At 37.5% G+C, this 18,722-nt stretch overlaps 1 protein-coding gene across 1 annotated transcript in view; it reads right to left on the reverse strand.

Moving 5' to 3' along the window:
* Nucleotides 1–34: 34 nt before the first annotated feature.
* Nucleotides 35–18,722, reverse strand: part of ATP2A2 (ATPase, Ca++ transporting, cardiac muscle, slow twitch 2) — a 43,591-nt gene continuing 24,903 nt past the window's right edge. The window contains exons 6-20 of the mRNA XM_009321219.1: nt 18,666–18,722; nt 16,758–16,843; nt 15,338–15,802; nt 12,490–12,578; nt 9,109–9,211; nt 8,437–8,568; nt 8,226–8,348; nt 7,829–8,047; nt 6,136–6,471; nt 5,671–5,891; nt 4,402–4,604; nt 3,021–3,106; nt 2,481–2,614; nt 1,301–1,418; nt 35–1,182 (exon numbers count right to left, since the gene is read on the reverse strand). Coding sequence (XP_009319494.1) covers nt 913–1,182; nt 1,301–1,418; nt 2,481–2,614; nt 3,021–3,106; nt 4,402–4,604; nt 5,671–5,891; nt 6,136–6,471; nt 7,829–8,047; nt 8,226–8,348; nt 8,437–8,568; nt 9,109–9,211; nt 12,490–12,578; nt 15,338–15,802; nt 16,758–16,843; nt 18,666–18,722 — 2,642 coding nt within the window. The 3' untranslated portion in view covers nt 35–912. The remainder of the gene's footprint in view (nt 1,183–1,300; nt 1,419–2,480; nt 2,615–3,020; nt 3,107–4,401; nt 4,605–5,670; nt 5,892–6,135; nt 6,472–7,828; nt 8,048–8,225; nt 8,349–8,436; nt 8,569–9,108; nt 9,212–12,489; nt 12,579–15,337; nt 15,803–16,757; nt 16,844–18,665) is intronic.

The raw sequence follows: 18,722 nt of genomic DNA on the forward strand, positions 1-18,722 counted from the left end.
TTGATTGGGGGGGGAGGGGGGGGAGAAAAAGAAAGGATCTGACACATGTAAATAAGGTATTAAAACCCAACTTAAACCCTCTTTTGAATTAAAACAGATTGTGTTTGTTAAAAAGGCTTGTTTTAGATTTCAGTAGACAGAAGTAGCCCTCCCTATCCCTGCATAATGGGCAACACTGGCAAAATAAGGTCTGTTACAATAAAATACAATAGACAAATAAATAATCTTAAAAAAACAACCCTATGTGTGTTGAGAGTATGGAAGAACCCCAGCAGGCTGCACCTGGAATGGTATTTTCTGCACAAGCAAGATTAGGCATACCTCATACAGAAACTGGTGTAAACAAGGACAGTCAAGAACCAAGAGTGAGGGAACAAGAAGAGGGGAAATCAAGAAGAAATCCTGACTGAGGTAGCAGTACTCTCTACTCAGTGCAGAAAGTTCTGCTTACGAATAAAACCTGACTTTATGACAAATTAAGATTGGATGATCATGCAGAAGACAAACAGTTACATGCTTTTTTAGTTTTAGACGACACACATTCATTCCCTAAAATCTGCTGCCAATTTAGTTTGATAGTGTCCGCTGGCTCAAAAAAAATTTACTTTTTTTACATGATGAATAGACTATTGAACAGAACACTGTACATGCTTTTCATCTACAAAAAAATATTTGCATAAAATAGTGTTAGTTCTCTGTACATGTCAATGGACACTTTAACTGTGTATAAAAGAGGAATATATTGCCCCCACTGAAGTCAGAAAAAGCAAAAAACCAAAACCTAGATTATGAAACCTCCATCACCGGCAAATATGTTCATGTGAAAATTCAGCAGAAATAGACAGTTGCTCTAAACAATAAAAAAATTAAGTTAAACTTTTTCTTTGAATGTAAAACTTGTCACCATGTCAGTCAAGACCAGAACATATCACTAAAGTTAGTGTCTGTGCTGTAAAGCCAGATAACCAAGGGCATAGTAATGAACACAAATGGCCAGGAAACTCCTTCGGTGCATGCTGACAAAGAACATGGTTTGGTGGCAGGCCGCACACTATCTTTACCAGGTTCCAGGTAGTTACGGGCCACATATTTAAGTGTTTCATCGAGCAGAATGACAGGTAGTGAGATTTTCAGTACCATCAGCCATTGCGTCACATTCAAAGGTGTGATCTGGAAGATAATCTGAAAGAAAAGCCAAGCATTACATCTTTTCTCCCCCTCCATCCCTTGCCTTAAGCTCCAGACAAGTTTTCGCTCTATCTCCAAGTTCAGGGATGGGCGGTAAGATACAGGCACTTACTGGCAGCGGTTCCACATAAAGGATAAGGAAGTGGAGTGACATGGACAAGCAAATAGCGCCCACCAGCCAGATATTTTCCCACGGGGGCATCCTCATTAAGGACTGATTTTCTGATAGACTGCAATAGAAACATGATACATATGTGTACATAAGATACCAATAGGAAATTCAATAAATCAGAAAACTAGCTAGAAAGAAAAGCAGCATGGCAAGTCACAATTATCCCAGTCATGAAGGAAAGGAAGGCACCAAGATACGGTTCATGTGTTGCAACTTTAAACTGCCTTGGAATTCTGCTTAGCAAAGCAGTCACAGTTCAGCCACACATTCAGTTTCAAAAGCTTTTGTACGTTCTGCTCATTCCTGATCTAGTCTACCTTTTTTGCTATGACCCTGACATAGGGGGGTAAGGGAGGGGTAAGGGAAAGATGGGCATGACAGCATAAGACAGAATCCTCCCCAGTCTACTGTATGCCTGGGGACTTAGTGCACCCAGTTGTTCTTAAGTTCACTTAATGACTGGATATACAGAGGGTCAAGTACTTGCACCTTCTTAATGCTTGTTCTTTAATTCTGCTCTTCAGGTTCAATCTGCATTTAGGCTATGCTGCAGAAGCAGCTGAGATCCAGAACACCAGATGTAGAGCAGTATCTTACTATGTAGGACTACCGCAGTACACTTGTATCTAAAGTTTATTTGTTTTTAAATTAACTGACCTCTAAGCTATTTGAAGAAAAATACCCTTGACATTGTGCTATTTAGTAGTTTCCATTTATAATCTAACATTAATTGGCTAAACCCACACTCCCTTAGGGCAGGAAAAACTATTTTCCGTATCTTCAGCATTCTTATTTTAGTTCTCCTTGGTATCACTTTATACCAACATAGGAGAGAATCTGATTGGTTAGGCTTAGATTAGAAATAATGGAAAACATTTCAGTTGCTCGTGCTTAGTAAAATATCAGAGTGAATTGGCAGACTTAAAAATATACCTTATCATAAGAGATCTCAAATGTTATCTAAGAGAGTAATTTTGTTTGCACTACCAGGATTCAGAAAGGAAGTATGACTCATTCTTCATTAGCTGAGCTGTCCATACACTAAGAATCAAATTGCACAAGAGGTAAGATTTTGGGTAAGCTATGCAGAAACTTTGCTTTCCTATTTGGACATACGAACCTGTTGAGAGCATTGCACATCTCTATGGTGACGAGTACAGAAAGGGCCATTGTCATTGGATATGGAGACTCAAAAACCACACAGTCGACACCAGAGAAGTCTGGATTGTCCTCTTTGCACTGAAGAAAATGGCTCTAGAACAGAACAACGTGAACTTACTTCCACAGCTTGTTAACTTTTAAAATGTAAAATAGGCAATTATGAAATAAGCAGTGAGTATTATGAAAACAAAACTTTCTAATATGACTCCTATAAGCACTGGTTTTAAACTTTTGCGAGCTTTAGAAAAATCCCCATTAGTCTTTTACTTACAAGACAACAATTAGTCCTTCAAATTGTTTAGAAGCTCAGGTATCCCACCTTTGAGCTATAGTATTAAGACTAATTAATCATGATCAAGTTTTACAGTAACAAGTCTGAAAACATGTCATTATATAAACTTCTGTAACCTACTGTTTTTCTACAGTCATTTCAAGTAATAAGTATGAAAGAAGCATGTACCTCCCCTCTCCCCCCAAAAATATTAAACTGAGCAAATACCAGCTGATAAAAGGTAACTCTTGGACCACCATCAGCAGCAATAAACCACCAAGCAGCAGCACCCACTGTGGCAGCACCAACATAACCTTTAAGAAAACAAAGTGCTTTTTTCAGTGTTGTGAACTGTATGTAAGAGAAGATCTCACTTGCTACACTTGAACTTCTACCTCAAGACCTCCAGTACTGTAAAAAAGATTGTAATTCATCTATCTCCTGTGCAAGAAATCTGCCCCACCAGCTGTAACTTCAATAACCATTAAATACTGTACTAATATCTGCTTATGGAAGCTGACAGCTAGAACTTACGGCAAACAAGGATATCACTTGGAGTAATCAACCTGCAATTTTTCTTTTTTCTTCTCAGACCGCAATGTGTCTGTACTTAGATTAACTAATACTGAGGTTTACTTACTTTAAGATCTATGAAGTCAGTTAGGAAAATTAAGGTCACAACTTCTGGCGTGAAGACAGTGTGCATTAAGTATCCACATAGATACTTACTCTAGCTTTACAGTACTGTAGCTATATATAAGGTTTAAATCTACATCCATTCATTTCACAAGTTGATATGATTTCACAAATTGATACTCTTACTTTCCCCAATTATAGTCATACCAGCAAACCTGTTGTGTTCTTCTACTTAAGCACAAAAATGGTAAGTTAGATACATGACAGTTGTCATTTTCAGATTTAGAAGTAGTTCTACGTACGACCTCAACAGCTAATGCAGGTGCATATTCACTAATCACTGGTCTTGGTTCTTCAATCCCAATCCCACAACATGCTCATCTTCCTAAAGCTGACAGTTACTGCACAGACAAGCTAAAATCTGCCATCTCAATGCTTTGAGCTAAAAGTGTTTCAGCCAGGAATGAGTCGAATGGGAAAAGGCAAGTAGGTGGCTGCTTGAGAACAGAGGTCAGACTCGGCCCTAAGTTTATCTGTTCCTGAAGGGCTTCTGTCTTTGAGGGCTGTAACACCATCCACTATCAGGCAATTTCGAAGGTGTAATCCAGTATGGCAGTATATAAAATTTCTAATACTTTCCTAATTGTCAAAATCAGAAGATTCTAATGAAGTGGTGAATGTCAATACTGATGTTATGCAGCTAGGGCTTTTGGTGCTTTAGTTGCTACCAATGGGAAAAAAAAAATCCTGACAACTTCACTGTTCTGATCATGGCACTGCCTGCAAATGTGCAAAACAGTGTGAATCTTGAAACAAAATAAAGGAGGAATACCTGTTCGACAGAACATCTATCGCTAGCTTTCAAGATTTCAGCATACAAGAAGATTAGACAAACTGCTTTCGAGTGGATCTCAAAAAAAAATCTACCTGCCTAAGTTTACTTAAAAAAAATAAAAAAGCTATTACTACTTACATCCAATAGCTAGGTAACGGAAGAAGAGCCATCCACTGATCAGTGGCTCTTTAGGGTTGCGTGGTGGCTTATTCATGATATCAAGATCAGGAGGATTAAAGCCCAGAGCAGTAGCAGGGAGACCATCCGTCACAAGGTTTACCCATAACAGTTGGACAGGAATTAGAGCTTCAGGAAAACCCAGGGCAGCAGTCAAGAAGATACTATAAAAAAACCCACCAGTTATAAGCTTATTCTTGTGCATGTAGTAAATAAGTCCTTTTAACACTTAAGCCTAAGCCTGTAGCATCACTTCTGTTCTCTTGTACAGAGTTATCCATTTAGTATCACAAGCCGAATATTCACATTCGGAAAACTAAAAGCATTATCCAATAGCAAACACTTCTAACCATTGGCATATAAGTTTTGAAGCATTATCCTCTTCTGCTAACTTCAGGAATTGAAGAGTTTCTGCTTTAGCCTTGTTTTTTCCCACCCTACTTGTCTGTATAGGTAAATATATACATACGTGCGTAAGGGCTTGCAAGCCACTTTCTAAAAGACTAAAACTTCTGCAGACCTAATAGCATTTTAGTTCAAATGACTAAGCTTCATTTAGCTAGATTACCACTAGTCCCTGCAAAAATTTAATGAGCATGTAGCTTTCATGGCTCCAAGCCTATGTGAATAAATAGAACAGGAACAGAGGCTGCAGCAAGAGCCATATGAAGACAGCTTTAAAGTTTACAAGAAACTAGGCAAGACAATTGCTGTGTTATATTCCACTCTAGGATAAAGTATGCTTTGATATAAGCAACTGTTACAAGATTAATATTTACATTCTGTTACCAGAAATGCATTCTGCAGCATTGGGTCACCATTCCTTCTAAAGACACAGACAACACATTCTTCTGTAACTTGAGGTTAAATAAACATCTAAGTTATCTGTGGCTAAGTTATCTGAAATACCAGATCTTGAAATATTTGATTAAGGTTTTTATTTTCCTATTCTAGAGAATTATTCCAATCATAGAAATAATTGTAAAGCATTTAGCCACCTACTGAGCTAGAATATTACATGCAATGCGAGTCTTTTGTGGTATGCTAAAATTCTCCAGTGAAGACCTAAGCTAGAAGTATGCAGACTTCCACACAATCACAATGATCAGTTACCTGTAGAACCTGTTTCTCTGGTTTTAGTGAGAACTACTGGAAGTAAATAAATAACTAACAAGACTCCATCACTACTCTAGTTCAAAGAAAAAAAAACCCACAACATTTTAAACCTACCAAACAACTTCTCCAACATTGGAGGAGATCAAGTAACGGATGAACTGTTTCATGTTGTTATAAATTGCACGTCCTTCTTCCACAGCAGCTACAATAGTTGAGAAATTATCATCTGCTAAAACCATTTCAGAAGCAGTTTTAGCCACTGCAGTACCAGAACCCATAGCAATTCCAATTTCTGCTTTCTTCAATGCAGGGGCATCATTGACACCATCACCAGTCTAAAACAAGAATTTGAAGTTAAAAAAGAGGTGGGCACTTACATATAGGACTAGAAAGGAATTTTGCACTGGGTGTGGTTTTGGATCTTTAAAAATCACTTAAGCACAGAACTATTCTGAGGCTTTGAGTTCAGGAAAACGTGGAAGAAATGTTTTCCAGAACGAGGCATTAGTCTGACAAGGCATGATTTGGGTTTAAACACAGTGTCTGCCTTTCAAACCAAGTAAAAGTTCAATTACTCACCATAGCTGTAATCTCATCAAAAGACTGAAGAAACTCAACAATTTTAGATTTGTGGGAAGGCTCTACACGAGCAAAGCATCGGGCATGGTGGCAAGCATCTCTTTGGGCAGCGAGCGACAGTTCATCAAATTCACGACCAGTAAAGGCTTTTGTAGAAACATCTTCATCTTCCACAAAGATACCGATGCGACGGCAAATAGCTACTGCTGTGCCTTTATTATCACCAGTAATCATAATAACTCTAATACCAGCCTGTTTGCACAACTTTATAGATGAAGCTACTTCAATTCTTGGGGGATCCAGCATACCCACACAGCCGACAAAGGTCAAGTTGGTCTGAAACAAGACAGCACCAAGTTTTAGTGCAAGATCCTGTAGACTTCTCATCTGACATTAGCAAAACAATCATTTTGCTTGCATGCTAAATATCTCTCAGCATAGTGACATTTGTTTTTACTACTTGTCCACAATATTCCGTGGTTCTACATTGAGCAATTAAGACATTGAGTCCTATGTCATCCTGCCATTTGGTCAAAACCAGTGTATTACGCGTGATATACTTGCTCTTATGTCAGTATTTTTTTCCTGAAAGGGTTACTTCAGAGGGTTTATCTGTTTCACCATATGAAGTCTTCACAGCACTTTAGCTCTGACACTGAATTCAGACAGCTGGAGAAGAACTGAAAAGTCACAAATCTATACGCACATTAACAAGAGAAGGTAAATAAGAATTTAATGTTTTTGGAATCACAATGCTACATGGTACCATCTACGTGATGAGCATATGGGAGGACAGTTATTCCCAGAGTATGACCACACTCTGAAATGGGATCCTACCTTTCCAAACATAACTGCTTCAAATGCACTAATTTTATTAGTTAAAAGGTACTCTAGTTGTCAGCCTTGCAAATTCAACCCACAAGCAGTCAAGTCTTTCTTTTTCTTAATCAGTGCCAGGAGCACAGTGCACAAGCCAAACACTCTCATACAACTGTCGTCACACCCCCCCCCAAATCCTAGATACCGATTTTCATTGGAAAATTACAGAGTAGCTAAGATGATCATCATGGACAGAGCTTTTGCAGCTGACAGTATGGAGGAAGGGAAGTGAGCTTAACCCTCAAAGCACAAAATGGCAGGTATGTTTCATCACAAAATCCCCAAAGAGGTCTTGCAGTTGAGCAATGTCAGACTGAAAACCATTAACGCTGAAACCACAAAGCAATTTTTGGAATATTTTTCAGAGTCAGTCTCTGAAAACAGTTTAAGGTGTTATGATCCTGAGGACCTTATGTATATACATAAAAATACAATTTGCAGGTGGCTGTTTAACTGATTTTTTTCTTCCACTTTTATCCAAGCAGCAGTATGTATACCAGCCACCAAGAACACAGACGAAGTGTTTTTCTTTTAAACCCAAAATAAACTGGGAGAATGAAGTAGGAGTGACAGGTATCATAAATCTCTGAATACTCGAAGTTTTATCCCTTAAGTTTCTTCAAAGAGACACAGTCTCTTTGTCAACTGAGCATTCCCTCCACACATTGGCTAACTATTGCGTCCGACATCAAAAATACCCAGAAAGAGAAAATTCTCAGACGTAACTTCCTCAAGGAAGAATCAAACGTAAGGAGTCACCATTCTCCAGTTTGGGAGAGGGAGAAGCGTTAAAAGGATATTTTACTAAACTTACCTCATAGTTAATGAAATTTGAGGAGTCTTCAAGATTCATTTCCTCTTTTCTGGGTGGACTGTCATGGGTCGCCAGAGCCAAACAACGCAGTGTGTCTCTACCAGTTCCCCATTCTCTAATGACAGACATTATTTTCTGCTTAATTCCTGAGGTTAATGGTATTTTAGCATTTCCAACACGGACATGTGTACATCTGTCAATTACACCTTCAGGAGCACCCTGCAGAGGCAATTTAAAAAAAAAAAAGAGTAATTTAGCTTAATGAATCCCCTTCCATTTCAACATTTGCCCTTCAAAGTCCTTCCTTCATCTTCAAGCTGCAGTTAGTTGTGCCATAAAGTACTGTGCTACCTTTGCAGCCATTCCATAACTATACTTTCTCAAGTGAGGAACTGACCTTAACAAACATCTTACTCATGGATGTGCGGCTTGGTTTGTTTGGTGTACAATAGACAGACATAGACTTTCTGTCTCTTGAGAATTCCAGAGTGAATTCTTTCTTCATGAGTTGTTTTATCACCTTATTAAAAAAAAGCATAAAAATGCATTTAGATAATACATACTACAAAACTCACTCCCCAGTGAATTCCAGATAAAAGAGTACTGACCGAGTTGCAAGCATTTGCACGTTCAATTCTAGAAAGTCCTTTCAAGTCTGTATCAAATACATTCATCTTTTCAACCAGACAGGTAAGCGCTGTTTCTGTGGCTTCACCAACTTTTTCATATACTCCCTTAGCCTTTAGTTAACACAAAGCAAACAAAAACACAGGAGTTTACTTTAAACCTCACATGGAACCTACCAGAGACAAAAGTTCAAGTTTCACAATGGAAAAAAGTTTTACAAGACTTACTATGGCTTTTAATATGGCTTATGAAACAAGCAAAACTATTTTTAAAAAGCAACTTTGAAGAGTACAATTTGTAGGAAATGTCAAGCCTTTACTCTCAAGACCAGCAGACAAGGATGTCAGCACTTGATCATCAAGCATTTAAGTAATTACAAGATGTAGCAACCTTAAGGACGCGAGGCAAAAGAAGAAAGTAGCAGTGCATTCTACACAAGAGATCTCCAAGTTCCAGATTACACTTGCTGCCTGGCTTTAGTTTTCTCCGCATTCAACAAACAAGTCATTCCCAGAATTAATACTTAAGAGGACCTAAATGCTCTCCCCCTTGACTAGCAGGGGATTTACAACTGAAAGATATTACACAGATAGATGAGAACAAACATTTATCCTCATTCTCACACTCTCCTCTGTTCTAGGATATGTACTTACTTCATTGTAATCCAAAGAGGAATCATTACAGAGCGCACAGATCGTTGCAAGTTCCACAAGACCATCATACTGGCTACATTTAATAAGTTTGTCATCTTTATGCCTTTCCAAAGGAAGAAAAGGGGGAGATTTAAGTTAGTTATTTAGTATTAGCATCTCACCTTTTTCCCTTCTTCAATCCCTTCACTGTATTTCCATTTAGTACAATGCTTATTAGTTACAGACTTAGAACTACAGAACCAGAAATTGTTGAGAAGAGCAGCTTTGATAAAGGTTGAGTTCTGAAGTTCAGATCAAAGAGTAATGAACAGAATGACGTGATTATCAATGAAATCACTACCTGAATTACAAAGCCTTATTTCCTCCAGCATCAGTTGTACAGCAACGTAGAAGAGAAATAAAGAGCTCAGTGAAGAGGCATATGAAAGCAGTATTAGAGTATGCACAGGACTTGGAGGGGAATTCCAAGTAGGAGAGGGATATTATTGGATACCTTAGGAGCTTAGCTTCCTTAGCCTTACTGCATATTCTGCAGATTTATTGCCATGCATGAAATGCATGCCCTGGGCAGGCATAAAAGCAGATTTGGCCTCTTTATTTTCTTAAAAATTAATCTGTACTATATGTGAACCTCCTAAACCAGTGAAAAGCTAAGTCATTTCACAACACAAATTCCACTAGAAAAGAAATACTCTTTTCTAGTAGTCATATACACTTAATGATGAATATCTGAAGTCTTTAGAAAGAGGGAAGGTACATTTTCCTAAAGTAAGGCACCATTTAGACATCACAAGAAGCAACTTCTTTGCTTTCACATCTGGAAATAGATAGTAAATGAATTCGTTTTCTGGAACATTAGTATACTTCTATAGTAAGCAGAAAAGAACCAAGACAGTGTTCAATACTGTATTTTCCCCCCTACCAAAATTAGCAAGACATAACTCATATATAACATCTTTCATTAAAGCTCTCAAGGAGGAAAAAAACTTCTGGTGGTAGAAAGACATGGATCACTACTCCATAAGAATTCGTAACATAAGACTATGTATGACATGTCCGATTAGATAAGCTTTTGTTCAGTCTCTTGTAGGACTGCAAGCAAATCCCAATGTGAAAAAAACTGCATCTTAAAAAAACAAGTATGTTTTTAAAGTTTCATTTTGCATATAATTCTACAGCCATAAGCAGTGGCTTTAAACTCTCAACTCTTTAAAGTTCCCAGCAGCTCTCAGTTTGTCACCTCGTCTATCACAGCTAATACTTCCTGTTTTCACCTGTTCTGAACTTGAAGAAAACGAGCATACTTGCATATCCATAACTTATTATACCAGTTTTTTTTTCCCTTGTCTGTGTCTTCCTTGGCAAGTGCACATGGAGTCTAAGTTGCTGGGGTCAGTTCTGGATAAATTTTTTTTTTTTTTTCCTTAAAACATCAGGCTTTTCCATTAGCTAAAGATGAACTCATTTGAAGGTCAAATGCAATCTGCTAGCTTTTGCCACAAGTTCTTAATTATTGTTAGTTTAATGCTCTCAGTTTGCAAGTAAGCATGCACATTGTGCGTGCCGAGACCTGACAAAACTACTCCAAACAGTTTGACAATCTCCTAACATCCCTGGGGAATCAGTCAGTACAAAACTTTAGTTTTTCAGTAAGAAATATTTGTAATTTTTTTATTCTGAATGCATCTTAGGGGAAGTTATGTATCAAATACTTTAAGAGTAAGTGAAAAATTATCGATTTATTGCAAAAACGCTTAATGGTTATGAAAGAGTAGGCTGCCTATACAGCTGTGGAAGACAACAGTATCTGAAGTTAAATACGACAAAGAAACGTCTGTCGGGAATGGTTCATATCTAGAGCATGTCCTGCTTTGGGGCAGTGCAATGGACTAGACTGCCTCTTATGCTCTCCATCAGACTTTATTTTCAGTGACAGTTTGCAATCCAAGGTGAAGTCAGTCACCTTACTTTAAAGTCACCACTTTTAAAAAATGCCATCCATAAAAGCAGAAATAAATCAGCCCTAAAGGTTTGAGAATTTAGCTATTTGTTTCCTTATGCTCCAGTAACAGCCTTTCTGTGATAATCTCCCTTTCACAATGTTCTTTATGTACGTGAATGCAGTGCGATTAACAGGCTTATTCACATTTCCCCAATTTCAGCAAGTAAAAATAGAACACTAACAAACACTGTTGACTCTCTTATTATACTTGACATCTGTCGCCACACTGTATTTTATTATTTTCTTTATCTAGAGCTCTTGTGAGACCAGCTAAAGTGTAATAGCTGGATGCTTTACAAGATCTAGAATGTCACCTTGCCTAAGTAAATGCCGTCTCCCAAAATGAAAGCGTAAGCTTTTGACAGCAATTAGCTTTGAAACAAAAGAGAATTGGGGAATTAAGATTTCTGGCTGCTGAGAACACTATGGTCTTAACTGCTATGAAGATTAAACAGAGATCGGTGAAGATTGCATGGAGTCAGAGGCATGCATGTGAAACTCCACACGGTTGAGATGTTTACAATAACTGAATCTCAATTCTACTTCATACATAATAGAATTCTATTCTGCAAGTAAAACTGAAGTGATAAAATTAAAAACACATGAGAGACTGGCTAAGTAAAAGGAGCTGTAATAATCCAGTAAGAAGCAGGTCTCCTTCTGGAAGCAGAACCCTAAAAACTCCTAAAGTTGTCAGGATGAACCATCTATCCCACTAGTAGAGACTTGCAACTGATAAAGTAAACCAAACATATCATTCCTTTCCTAAGGGAGTGGGTTTAACACCAGCTCAAATACCAAAGGCTGAGACAAACACACACATCTATTCAAGTACAGATGCACCGAGTCCAACAAACTACTGAGGGTAGGGGACAGGAATTTACAGTAAATTTAAGAATTAACTCCAACACATTCATAAGATGCTTTAGAAAAAAACTCTCCTACCTTCTCTGAGGCAGGGGAATTTGAAAAATTGAGTTCACAGATTAACAGAGGCTCACCTTTTCAGATTTATGCTTTTTTTTTTTAATAAAAAAGTAAACGTCATTTTGAAGCATTGGGATAGCTAATCTTAGCACAGTAAGATTTCAGCAAAATAAATCCTCTCAACCTACCCCCTAATTTATTTTTAGATTATCAAAGGAACACTGCAATATTGGAGACTGTACTAAGTAAGTTTCATAGAGGTTTACTTTTCTAGAATTTAACTTCCTTCTACTGTTAATTACTTTCCCCCCTAGTCCTTCAGTTTGCATTCTCACTTGTTGAGCTTTCATTTATTAACAATCACTATTGAATATTACATGCATCACTTTTCAAGCCTAAAATAATAGTCAATGCATAAGCAGACAAATATTTAACTTCAACAGAACACTTACACTTCTCCCATGGGAGCATATGTTGAACCAGTTACAGTAAATTCATTCAGAGAACAGCTATCTCCTTCTACTCTGTCCAGGACAAACATCTGAAATTAGAGTTAGAAGTGTTACTACCTTTGAACAATAATGAATGCAAGAGATTTAAACAGGCCTTAAGCAAGCAGGTACAAGAGGCAAGTTCAGGTTGAATAAATAAACTAGACAAAACCAGATACAATACTCTGAACTTCGATCCCATGTATGTTTGAACAGCTCCCTATACTGAAGCATGAAGTACAGAAAACTGCACTTCTGCTTAACAGATCTCATTTGAAAATTGAATTGTGACACAAGTACATGAAAGAGTTGAAAAAAACACATAAACTATGTACACTTAACTTCAGCTGTGAAGACTACTCACACATCCACTTGACAATCCTGACTATACCCAAGCTCCTCCTAGGCTTCAGACTTTAATTTAATTCTCATGTACGTATTTGAAACAGCAGTTCCAATCAAAAGCAGCATAGGGCAGCTTAGAAACTGACAATTCTTCCCAAAGTAACAATAAAAGCATCTACAAATAGGAGAAGCTTCTAGATCTAAGAGGTGAGGTTTTAGGCAAGAGCCAAACTATGGCCAGTTTCCCTTAATACCAGCCACTAAGTGAAAGTGTTTCCTGTCCTGTTTTCTAGTTATAAGTCACTTTGCCATCCAGTACACTAGTAGCTTAAAAACATTCAGACAGCTCAAGTGCCCTTCTAGCACAGGCTGAAATGTTGTTTTCAAATAAAGACACCAATTTGAAGGGTGAAGTTGTACCCCATAAGACACCTGCATCTCAGTCTTTCCTTTGTTTCTGCTTCCTTTCTAGGAGAGCTGCAGGCAGAACCAAATCTGGGAAGACGGAGATAAAAAACATAGTGCCTGAAGCTGTAATACTCTTATCAGGACTTACTGGAGTGGTAGTAAAGAAGAAAATAATTTCTCACTCATTGATAGTGTATCTTAATGGACCTTCCTACCCGTTGGCTAGTATAAGCCATTTTGCCATACCACATTTTAGCAATGTCTTAATTTCCCCTCATTGTGCTGCCTTATGTTTTAGGCAAGCATCTTCACAAAATACAGCCTAATAATTAGGTGTTCCACAATTGATCTGCATCGATGTCTGGAGACCCTATAATCTGCAAAGTGATTTTAAAAATAAAAAAGCTAGACAAGCTGATAAAATTAAAAGCCCACAAAGCAGAGTAAGTGCACTCTCAGAGGGAGATACCACAGAAGGACATAAAAACAATCCCTCTAGTCTCCTCCTAAAGCAGTATCATTTCTGACTGAAACATTTTAGTATAGGGTTCCTTTGGACACTCAGGAGTTACTACTTAACATGAAACTGAAACTACAAATGGAATTACTGTTGTAAATCAGACTTCTTAAAAAGCTAAGCAAGCTCTCTGCTTAGAGTGAAACCAAGAATAAGCGTATTTTTTACAGGTATTAGGATTTTGCTGTTTTGCAAAATCTTGCAATTAAGATTATTCTGTGGCTGTCAGAGGTTAATAAGAACCAAGTAAGTTGTACTGCACAAGATCAGAACATTTAGCCCTCTGAATATAAGGAGTAGAGCATTTCGAGCTTTTAAATAAACACAACTTAAATGATGAGTTAACCAGGAAGCCTTCTGCTTCTGGCATCTGCATGATGAAAAAATCCCTGCAAAGACTAGAGCAGTTATGCAACTCTACTGCAAGTAACCTCCTCTGGAATACTGATGAGCAGCTGCTTTGTGTCTCTGAGGTATAAATACTACAATACTTAAGTTGAACAAGTCAACCACCAATTAAAAAGAAAATGCCATCAATCACATGAGAATAAAGTGCTTAAGGCTTACAAACTTTTGCCAAAAAATACTGATGTGTAGTGCTCAACATCTACACATTTGGAATTCTAACCCAATGTAATGACTCTGTACATTTGATGTCATAGAGTTGCTATGCCACTGAACATCTACAATTGAACAGAAGACTTCAACGTTTTCTTCATAAAATTCCATACCAGAATATCAAGTATAAGGGAAGCACAGAGAACTGGCAACTGAACATGCATTACGTTAGGTGACTAACTATGACAGTCCCAAATTAATCAACACAACAAAGAATATTGGGGGGAAAGGGAGGAGGGGCACGTAACTTAGGCTTACCTAAGAATATGCCATACATTGAAGATGACCCTGGCAGCGCTGGTGACAGGGTCAACTGCACCTCCAAATTGCCAGATTAGTCATACAATATTGCACGCGGAAAACACTACACTGACCTACATCACACCAATAGGAGCTACTGAAGATAAGATAACCAGGTAAAGGCGGAACCACTCAGTAGTGAAAGTACCTTAGACTATCCAAGTTACTGTAGTAAATCTTCCACCTTTTTCTCACTGCTAAGTTTCTCCACCATTGCCATCTTGCTAAATTAAAGACATAAGTGTTTTACACTTACACACATCCTGCTTCTACAGTGTAGCTATCCTACCTTTCTGCAACAGGGGATAAATCATACCATTACCAGTAGACTGAATGGCTTACAGACTAGTCAATGGAAAGCTGCTTGCAAACAACTTTCTCTTTCATCAAGTGTGGGTACAGCTATTTTTGACCATGACTAAATAAGGGAAGAGATAAAGCCTTCAACACTACACAGTGGAAAACTGAATTAAAAGTGGAAGCTTATCTTAGGAAAATAAAGAAAGATTTTGATGATATGAGAACCAAAAGACTTGCGATCAAAAAAATTCAAGCAATGCTGACTATTCAAACAGAGCAGCTAAGGAGAAAAAGAAAAATAGAAGGTAGTTCACAACATACCCTGCAGACTGACATCTGATTCGTGGTCAGAGTACCAGTCTTGTCAGAACAAATAACTGAGGTGCAACCCAAGGTTTCCACAGAGGGAAGACTTCTAACAATAGCGTTCTTCTTGGCCATTCTCCGGGTTCCAAGAGCCAAACAGGTGGTAATGACAGCAGGCAGACCCTCAGGAATAGCAGCAACAGCAAGAGCAACAGCAATTTTAAAGTAATAGATAGCACCTCGAATCCAGGAGCCACCGTGAACTGGATCATTGAAGTGACCAATGTTTATTATCCAAACAGCGATGCAGATAAGTGAGATGACTTTAGACAGCTGCTCTCCAAACTCATCCAGTTTCTGTTGCAGGGGGGTTCTCTCTTGTTCAGTAGCCACCATCTCATCACGAATTTTGCCAATTTCAGTGTTTACTCCTGTTGCAATAACCACTCCCATAGCTTTACCAGCAGCAATATTAGTACCCTAATGTAAATAAAAGGGAAGAGAAAACTTGTAGTCAATCTATAAACAGGTTTTGGTGGTGGGTTTTGTTTTTGTCGTGGGTTTTTTTCCCCCCAATTTAAAACCCACCTTATACAACTCCAGACTGTGTTTCAGCTAGGATATGGAAAAAGGTGAAGAGGAAGAGAATGACATTTCCCCAGTATCTGTAAGAGAATACTCCAGTGTAGAATTTCTGCTTACAGAATGGGCTCGAAATGAATCAGTATTGATCTATTATAAGCAGCACAATCAAACTCAGCTGCTGAATAAGCAGTATGTATTTCAACTGGAATCTTAAGTGTGTTTTTCCTTCCTTTTTTCATGAGGATTGTTATTTTCCCAGATTTAATGTTATTTACTATGAGTAATAGATGCGTTCCGTGGGGGGCTCCCTGTGTGAACATACTTAACATGAGAAAGAACAGTTAGATGTTCTACAAGGAGCTTACCAACAGTAAGAGAATTGTTATCTTGTTATCTGAAAGGCATTCAATGCTTCCTTTAAACAAATTTGAATAAACGGTTTCATTCCTATATAGAAAGCTAGTTCTCAGTTTTAGCCACACGATACCACAATTTGTGTGGGCATTCTTATCAGTCTTAAGAACTATTATTTTAGAAAAGTAGTGCAGAAGCACTTTAAAAGTACATGTGCTCCAGCCTTCAAGACTTTCTTGTGAAGGACAAAAATCAGGTTCCTCATATAAACTGGTTTCAACAAGCATCCTCCCTGAGGACAGCTTTTATTAGAAGTTACTTCTAATTTTTAATTCATTTAGTTCGATGTACATGGAAGACACGCATACAGATGTGTATAGAGAATACAGCAAAGAAGTCACACAGCTTTTAGGTGAAGACCTGAAGTTCTGCACATTTTTATCAGCTTCAGTATTATTTTATAAGAGTTTTAAAAATTTCAAAACAAATAACTTACAGAAAAAAGCATATTCTTCTTGTCTTGGTTTACAGCACGAGGATCAGGCACAGGGTCAGTGTGCTTAATAACAGACACAGATTCACCTAAAATAAAGATAATAGTCTTAAGAAGTGACTATAGATGTATCATCTTGAGTCCTGCAGGGAATCGAAAAGTTATAATCCTCAGTCCTAATTTTTTTAAGATGTCAAACTTCTTTCCTCAAATGATTTTATTTAATTGCTTAAGTGAAACAGGAAATATTTCAGCTGACCAAAAAAATTGAATGGCTGGCTTTTAATGAAAATAGGAAAGTATTTAAGTAAACGTTTTATATAGTTAAGATTTAATGAAGCATACACCATGCCTTTTAAGAAACATGAAAAGTGGTCAAATAAGTAGCTGGTACTCCACTCCTTTTAATGTAGCAAGATCTACTGCATGAATTAGGTATTTTGTGTGCTTCTCATGCAGTAATGAGCATTTCTGTTCTCTATGCACTGTAAGAGGTATGTTCTCATTTAAATAATTAGATGCTACCACAGTTACACATCTGTGATGGTATACATCACAGTACTGGCAGACCTTAAAAAAAAAATTAAGTGTCATACAGCCACCTGTTAGTTAACTCCTTTAGTTGGAAGTCTTCAGAGAACTCTCGCATAAAAAAACATTATAGAAATTGTTATTTGTCACACAGGTATAGAAAAGTTTTTCTGTAAAAACAGATGTTAATTACTACATCAGATTTCACAAGGTGGTAACTCAGTGACTGAAGCTAAGAGCACACTACTTTTTGTAAGCTCAAGAGAGCCAAAGCTTCCTACTTTTAAAAGCTTTGTTAAGTAGCATCTTAGACTTCAGTCCTACTTTATTAGTTAGGAGAGTCAAGCATCAACTTAAAAGAGGCTGAAAACAGAAAAGGTTTCTTTAAAAAAATAAGTCTGTTATTTAAACAAAGGCAAGGAATTATTCCCTTTATATAGACTTCTGGTGGATTTCTTCTACTTATTTCAGTTCTGATAGCTTGATAAACATGGAGTGCCATATTTTCTTATGCTAAACGTAAGCAAGCTTGATCAGTTCTGTGCTATTCAGGATCTGTACCGAGAAACTTCGGGGCCCGTTTCAAGACAGATTTGAGGATCAAAAATAGGTTTCTTATAATACGCTACTGTTTTAAAATTCAGGGCTAGTTAACATTAATTTATGCTACCAAAACAGGCAGACAGATCTTCATGTTCCAGCTGAGAGAAAAATGTTATAGCATGCTTGTTGATTCCTAGCTTCTTTCCTATATTCAGAAGTACTGCTACTTTGTTTTGTTTTCAACAAATCTGAAAAGTACTCTAAATATAGCTCCTGCACTTGAGAGCCGGTACCAGAAAACACATGAATGTGCATGCACAGAATTTCAGCAAGTAAGGCTTTAGTATACTAAGTCTTTAGTAACAGCAGTTTAAAAGCTGCCAGTATTAAAAAAAATTATTCTCTCTTGTGAGAGAAAGTGGATAACTGTTACGGAAGACATTTAATAAGATATCCGTACTTTCATATTTGAGCAGTGACAAGATATTCAAACCTAGAAGACGGCATAAACTAGAATAGACATTCTTAATTTTTTTATTTTAGTTTCCCACAAGTTACTAGTGTGTGTCTCGAGGGGCGGGGGGGGAACACCAAAAAAGCATTACAAGTCTCAGTAAGAATGTTCATCCCACTAAAGCAAAAATGTAAAGCCAATGATGAAGCAACACATTCAGCCGCTCTAAGAGTTCAGTTACTAGATAAGAAAATCTACTGCACTTGAATGCAACATAGTACTTGAGTAGCTACAGGCTTGTTTCTAATGGATTATTCTAAACAAATGGTGAAAAGGCACTTTCATTTATGCACATAATTATCCAAAATTCACAGAAAATATACCTGTGAGAATTGACTGGTCTACCCTTAGAGTTGTAGATTTGATAGAAGTAATTCTTA

The sequence above is a fragment of the Pygoscelis adeliae genome, unplaced genomic scaffold, assembly GCF_000699105.1.
Source record: "Pygoscelis adeliae isolate BGI_AS28 unplaced genomic scaffold, ASM69910v1 Scaffold93, whole genome shotgun sequence".
NCBI lineage: Eukaryota > Metazoa > Chordata > Aves > Sphenisciformes > Spheniscidae > Pygoscelis > Pygoscelis adeliae.